Raw genomic sequence first — 7408 nt, 5'->3', positions numbered from 1 at the left:
CTGGGATGTGCTTGGCTCGCAGGCATCGTGGACTACATGATCGAGCAGTCCGGGCCGCCCTCCAAGGAGATCGTGGCTCTGAAGCAGGTGCAGGAGTTCCTGAAGGACGGGGACGATGTCATCATCATTGGGGTCTTTGCAGCCGAGAGCGACCCGGCCTACCAGCAGTACCAGGAGGCTGGTAAGCGGAGGCCCCCCGGGCTGGACGACGCGAACATGCCCGGGCCGTCGTCGCTGCTCTTGTGTGAAACTCCTGGGGCGTCAGTTGAGGGCACAGTCTGATGCAGGACTGAGATAGCATCTGTGGGAATGGGCTTTCCTTCCTGGGGTGGGGGTGAGAGTAGAGCTCAGTCCCCTGTTGCCTTGATGACACATGCGCAGTAGGATCCCGTACTGAGTAGACGGGTGTGCTGTCTCCCTGGGCTCCGAGGGAGAGCAGGGCCATGGTCACGGCCATCCACATTCGTTGTCTCCTTGTCTCTCCCCTTGTCTCTTCCCAGTCCCTCTGGGAGGGGCAGGGTCTCAACCAGAGTGAGGGTTTCTTTTTTTTTTTTTAATGTTTTTAATACTTATTTTTGAGACAGGGAGAGGGAGAAAGAGAGCATGAGTGGGGGAGGGGCAGAGAGAGAGGGAGACACAGAATCCAAAGCAGGCTCCAGGCTCCGAGCTGTCAGCACAGAGCTCGACGGGCTCGAACTCATGAGCTGTGAGGTCATGACCTGAGCTGAAGTCAGATGCTCAACTGACTGAGCCACCCAGGTGCCCCGTGAGGGTTTCTGACTCTGGCCTGGGTTTGAGTCTTGGCTCTGCCATCAGCATAGCGACAGCGGGTGGTGACTTGATCTTTTCTATGTCAAGAGGTTGTTATGTTAATTGAGATGATGTGCATAGAGCGCCTGGCAAACGTGCCTGGTAACACTAAGGTCCAGCAAGTGCTAGTGTGAGGTTATGTGAACGGCTCTCAGAGGAGGCGTCCTGTGGGGCACGTGGCATTTGCCCCATCTGAGACCCACTGTCCCTCTCCTGCCTGGTCGCAGGTGAACTCGCCCTCCTGGATGGCTCTGCGTTAGGAGTGAAAGATGTTTTCTTTCAGCAACGCTGAGGACCCCCTCGGCCTTGTCAGTCCCTTCTGATGCCCTGCACGCCGCTCGCACACCAAACACTGCTTGGTTTTCTGCTTTAGAGTAGCAGCAACTGTCTTTCAAGTGCACTGATTGCCACTTACTGCTAGTTTCCGTGCTGCACGAGAATGCTGGTGCGTCCGTCAAGTGCGGATTAACATGCTTAAACTGACAGTAGAGGTAAATGGGTTTTCGTGTCCAGTGAGGGAGCCAAGGCGCTTAATCAGTCTTAACTGATGCGTGACCTTGTCATCTGCTGGGAACTAGCCGGGAAGAAACTTGCCGAGCGAAGCCCCAGCTAACCCCCCGCCAGCGCCCCCACTCCACAACCCCTGCTCCCCCCCTAGCCTACCCAGGGGCTGCAGGGTGGACTTCCATGTTTCTGCAGAGAAGGGACTGAGGCCCGGGAGGTGAGTAACATGCCTAAAGTCACATAACGAGTGGGTCTCAGAATTAGGATTTGAATCGAAGTCTGGCTGATTTTGAAAGCCATCCCCCACGTCCCCCCAGAATGTATGTTTCCTATCACCAGCCACCCTCCAGGTTGGGGTGACCCCTTTGAGGTCTTCCCCAGCGTTTGGACCACAGACTCAGCTCAGGACGGGTCTGGATGCCTCAGTGAGGACAGCGCAGAGAACTGAGGTGCATCACCCCGGGGGGTTTAGGGCACGGGTGACCCTGGCCTGAGGGCCACATCCGGCCCCTGCCTGGTCTCCTTGGTCTTTCAGGGATGTGGCCATGCTTTACACGCTGTAAAGGCTGCTTTCACCCTGCAGTGCAAAGTTGAGAGGTTGGAATAGTACGGCCTGCAGAGCCACAGATTCTCTCTGGTCCTTTCCAGAAGGTTTGTCAACCTCCATTCTAGAGTATTCTCAGAGTGTGGCATTTCATCTTGAGAGTTTGACGAGATTAAGTCAAAGTGTGTATAGCAACAGCCCTGCAGCCTGCAAACAGGCTGGCCACCGACGTCCCAGGAGAGGCCAACCTGCTCTCAGGGGCCACGTGTGAAACCCGCCATGTGGATATAGCAGAGCGCGATGCTCCCGTTTGCACAGACTGTCTGTGGGCTTAACGTGCTTCTCAGCATTGGAGATCGTAGTTCCTGACAGACTAGNGCTCCCACAGCCACTCAGGAGCAGAAGCGGGAAAGCCGCAGGTGTCACCCACTCCCCCCGCCAGGGCTCCCCGGGGACCTGGAGGAGGTGGCGGGCAAAGCAGGGTGTGCCCAGCCGTCTCCGCAGGCACTGCAGGGAGCAGCCACACACCTTCTGATCCATTTTTGTGAGTGGGGAACATGTGGGGCCTTGGAGAGGCCGCCCTGCGTCTTTCTGATTCCCTGGGTCTTGAACCCCATTGCTGCTTCTGGGAGTGTCATGCGATGTCCGCATCTGCTCATCTCCTGCTCAGGCTCAGGGCCCCCCTCTTCCTCGGACATAGGGTGGTGACTCCGTCTCCCGTCCCGTCCACCTTCTCTTGAGACTCCAGGAATCGGCACCGTTCTGGATGGTGTGCATGTTTCCGGGAGAGGGGTCTGCAGCTTTCGATAGATTCTTGTAGGGGTCCTTGACCCCCCCCCAGAAGCTTAAAGGCCACTTGGTCTGGTTTGTTACACACATCACTGCCCTCTTACTCCGTATTTTAAGTGGATTGGTGTTGTGACGCCTGGGTGGCTCAATTAAGTGTCTGATTCTTGATTTCTGCTCAGGTCATAATCTCACGGTTCATGAATTCGAGCCCCGCATCGGGCTCTGTGCTGACCATGCAGAGCCTGCTTGGGATTCTCTTTCTCTTTCAGCTCCTCCCCTGCTTGCTTGCTTTCTCTCTCTCAAAACAAATGAATAAACTTTAAAACAAAGAAATAGATTGGTATTGCTCACGTGCCACCTTAGTTTTCAAATTATTTAAGACTATTTTGTAAAAATTCACACAACGTAGTAAAATGCAATTTTTTCAAAACGGATTTGGAAATCCGGACGAAGGGAAGATAAAGGCAGGGCAGGTATGGTGCAGCCCGGGGTAGAGTCGGCACATCAGCATCGCGTGAGAAGAAAGTAGCTGTTGGTTTGCGGGAGGTGAGGCCGGCTCTGCCCTGAGTTCGGGCTCGGGGCTGTGGGTGGCACATGCCCGACTGGAGGACAGGTCTGCCCTGGGCTTGCTCTGCTTTACTCTGGAGGCCACCTTCTGGGTGACGTTCAGTCCAGTGACTGTCCTGACCAAAGATGCCCCACGGCCCCTGCCATCCTCTTCGCACGTGTTTCCAGCAGCTCCCCCCCCCCCACCCCGCACTCTCTCCCCCCACCCTGGGACTTTGTACCCTGCTTGGTTCCTGCCCTTTCTTCCCCTGGAGCTTTCCCCCCTCCCACCTGGCAACTCCTGCCATCCTTGAGTGCCACACAGGGCCACCTCCCTGACTGTCCCATCCCGACGGGACTTGGGCCCAGAGCAGAGTGTGGTGTCCCCTACCCACTTCCAGCTGTGCGACCTGGGTGAGCAGCTCAGCCTGGTGGTGCCTCAGTTTCTTCCTCTGTAACGTGCTTGTGAGGCTGGTGTCTGGACGGTCTGGCTCAGACTGCCTTATCGTGAGCCAGGGCTCCCTGCACGTCTCTTGGGCCAGTCACCCAAGCTCGCTGTCCCCAAGCCACTGCCGGCGTGCCCAGCCGGTCACAGGTGCTGCCTAAATTGCCCATCGGGTTCATCTCCTCTGCAAAGCACCTGGGAAGCCTCATGAGCCGGCTTTAAGAGCCACTGTTGTTGAGCCTGTCCAAGCACAGCCGCCTGGTACCAGACAGCTGCGCCCCTGCACGCCCTGCCCCCCAGCCCCGTCTCAGGAGGGGTGGCCTCCAGCCCTGTCTGGCTCCCTGGTTTACCTGAGAGCTTGGCCAGGCTCTGGTGTAATCGGTAGTCATGGGCGTGGTTTCTCGAGGTAGGACTCGAAGCCCAGTAAGGGCCTCCCTCCCTTCACCTCTGTAAAATGCCCCCAGTGGGGCTACAGTGCGGGTCGGATGATGGGAAGATAGATCGTTCTGCTCTGTTCAGCCGTGGGAACAGCCATTTCCCTGTAGCAGTTTCTTTTCCTTCCCTTTAAATTTTTTTAATGAGTTTATTTTGAGAGAGAGCAGGAGTTGGGGAGGGGCAGAGAGAGAGAGGGAGAGAGAGAATTCCAAGCAGGCTCTGTGCTATCAGCTATTAGCAGGGCTCAAACCGTCAAATTGTGAGATCATGACCTGAACCGAAGTCGAATGCTGAACCCACTGAGCCAGCCAGGCGCCCCCTGCGGCGGCTTCTAATTAACACTGACAGGGAGCCCAGACCCAGAGGAAAGCGCACATGGTGTCTGCTGTAGCTAGAGAAGCTGTCTTAGGGGTCACTGGAGGAAAGGGGTCCTGAAAGACAACAGGGTGTTACTGGGTGTGCTCCCCCAGCAGCTCCCCCTCACGCGGCTCCACTCCCGGGCTCATCCAGAAGGTGGGTGAGATGAGCCCCGCCTCCCTGAGGCTGTTCCTCACCTGCCCCTCCCTCCCCTTTCTGCAGAGCTCCACGGAGGGGTCGGCCATCAAGGACCACGTCTTGAAGCACACCTTGCCCCTGGTGGGTCATCGCAAGACCTCCAATGACGCCAAGCGGTACACACGACGCCCCCTGGTGGTCGTCTACTACAGCGTGGACTTCAGCTTTGATTACAGGGCCGGTGAGACCACAGGGCTGGTCCAGCTGGGGGGTGGGAGGGCTCTTGGCTCTCACATTTAGGAATCCTGCCCCCAGGACCTTGGGGGTTCACGAGGGTGAATTTTTTATTTATTTATGGTTCCAAGGTAATTTTCCTTCCTTGCTGCATAGAGCTACCCTTCCTTTCTTTTTTAGCACGGGGTGAGCTTAGTGCAGAGTCCGGAGGCCTCTTGGAGACGAGGCCGCAGAACTGGGACTAGACCAGCCCTTGACCCTCAGGCAGGCAGGGGCTTATGTCACCGGGCACAGGCCACTTGGGCTCATTGGGATTTGAACAAGGTTCACCTGCCCACGGAGGGGATTTTTCAGAAACGCTCAAAGCCTCACTCTCCAAGTGAGGTTTGCGCCTGGTCAGAGCGTCTGAGCCACAGAATCTTAAACTTGATCTCTGCGGCTCAGCTCACAGTGCTCATTCCCATTTCAGCCACTCAGTTTTGGCGGAACAAGGTCCTGGAGGTGGCCAAGGACTTTCCCGAGTACACCTTTGCCGTGGCTGACGAGGATGACTTTGCCACGGAGGTGAAGGACCTGGGGCTCAGTGAGAGCGGCGAGGACGTCAACGCGGCCATTCTGGACGAGGGCGGGCGGAAGTTCGCCATGGAGCCCGACGACTTTGACTCTGACACCCTCCGTGAGTTCGTCAGAGCTTTCAAAAAAGGTGAGCCTTGGCCACACGCTTCCCCACAGGGAGCGCCAACCCGGCATTCCCCCCCATATTTGGTGAGCCTGGCCCTGGGCGTGCCCTCCTGTGCCGGGGGGGTGGGGTGGGAGAATGGGCACGGAGGCCCCCATTCCTTTTCTTTTTTGTAATAAAAGGCTGGTATCTTGGAAATTTTGAGAAGCCGATTTTAAAAGTGTTAGAGGTGTAAGACAGGCTTTTGGATCTAGAAATAAGTTTTGTATCCATGGAAAACTTGGTCTGAGGCATTAGATTAGAGTCTCTCTGTAGACAGGGGCCCAGTTTTCTGGCCCGGGGTGGAGTCTTCTGCAGACCTCGCTCCACCACGTGCCGGTGAGCATGTGCCGGTGCCCACAGGCCTTCCCGGCCCCGGCTGCCGGCTCCTTCAGGAGCCCCTCCGCGCCGGGTGGTACCCCTCCTGTGGCAGCCTCCCTGGATGGGGCCCAGCGTCCCGTCAGGCCTGGGGGGCGACCATCAGCAGGCTCTCTGGCCTTTACAGGAACTGGGAGAGTAGAGGGGGTGAGGAGGCCAGAGAGCTAAGGGGCCCACTCGGGGCGGCGGGCCCTACCCGGCCTGCACTCGCCGCCTGGTGTTGGCGGCCCGCCGGAGCCCGGGGCGTTTGCGGCACTCACGTGGCTCCCCTGCTTGCCTCCCTCGGCAGGAAAACTGAAGCCGGTTGTCAAGTCCCAGCCGGTGCCCAAGAACAACAAGGGGCCGGTCAAGGTCGTGGTGGGGAAGACGTTCGACTCCATCGTGATGGACCCCAAGAAGGACGTCCTCATCGAGTTCTATGCGCCCTGGTGCGGGCACTGCAAGCAGCTGGAGCCCGAGTACACCGCCCTGGGCAAGAAGTACAAAGGCCACAAGGGTCTGGTCATCGCCAAGATGGACGCCACCGCCAACGATATCCCCAGCGACCGCTACAAAGTCGAGGGGTTCCCGACCATCTACTTTGCCCCCAGTGGGGACAAAAAGAACCCAATTAAGTTTGAGGACGGAAACCGAGATCTGGAACATTTGAGCAAGTTTGTAGAAGAACACGCCACAAAACTGAGCAGGACCAGGGAGGAGCTCTGAAGGCCTCGAGGGCGGCCTGTGGCGGGCGGGAGGGACCAGACACTGTCGCCACCAGCGGCCGGTGGCCAGCGGCCCCGTGAGCTGTGCGGCCGGCGGCCTAGCGCAAGGGCAGTATCTCTTTTTTGGTTTTTAATTTTTTTATACTCCGGTGTTCCACCTCATGCTCTGAATACTAAATAGATATGAATGACTCAGTAGATTAGCCCAGATTTTTACAGAGGATACATCTATTTTTACCATTATTTGGGGTTTGATTTTTTTTTTTAAACCTTCCATTTTCTTTAATATATTTCTTCAAAGCAGATACGTTGACTCTCTTATGTGTGAATGCTTTTTTCTTTTAATTTAAAATTTAAGAAAACAGTCGCCAAATCATGTTGATTTTTTTCTTTTTTTTTTCTTTTTTTTTTTGCCTTTTATTTTACCATTGTTTGAGGAATTACTGGTTGAAGAAGATCTGACAGTCCGTGTGCTTTCATTTTCATTTCTTCCCGTACGGCACCAAGAACGGTCACCGAGCCCCCTGCCGAGGATGACATGTCAGCCGTCCCCGTCTCTGTGCGGGACTGGGTGTCATCGTGCCTTCTGCTCTCACGCCCAGGACTGCGGGGCGAGGAGCATCTCCCGGGTCCCTCAGACCCTGGGTGCCGGCTTCCAGGGCTCAGCCTCAGGGTGGGGGGCAGGGGGACGGAGGCCAGCTCCTCCTGTTGGGCACCTGTACTCCCAGAGGAGAGGTGACCTAGGGCATGGGTGATGGAAAAGTTAGGGTAGGCTCTCAATGGAATAAAACAATTACTGAAAATCA

At 56.4% G+C, this 7408-nt stretch overlaps 1 protein-coding gene across 1 annotated transcript in view; it reads left to right on the top strand.

The window, feature by feature from the left end:
* The window catches only part of PDIA4 (protein disulfide isomerase family A member 4), a 14533-nt gene extending 7125 nt beyond the window's left edge, over positions 1-7408 (top strand). The window contains exons 6-10 of the mRNA XM_077778042.1: positions 23-271; positions 2301-2402; positions 4519-4809; positions 5272-5505; positions 6188-7408. Of these exons, the coding sequence (XP_077634168.1) occupies positions 23-271; positions 2301-2402; positions 4519-4809; positions 5272-5505; positions 6188-6603 (1292 nt within the window). The 3' untranslated portion in view covers positions 6604-7408. The remainder of the gene's footprint in view (positions 1-22; positions 272-2300; positions 2403-4518; positions 4810-5271; positions 5506-6187) is intronic.

Source organism: Crocuta crocuta, unplaced genomic scaffold (genome assembly GCF_008692635.1).
Source record: "Crocuta crocuta isolate KB4526 unplaced genomic scaffold, BGI_CrCroc_1.0 scaffold128, whole genome shotgun sequence".
Lineage (NCBI taxonomy): Eukaryota > Metazoa > Chordata > Mammalia > Carnivora > Hyaenidae > Crocuta > Crocuta crocuta.
Note: the sequence above shows the minus strand (reverse complement) of the source record. Positions and strands in the feature narration are given on the sequence as shown.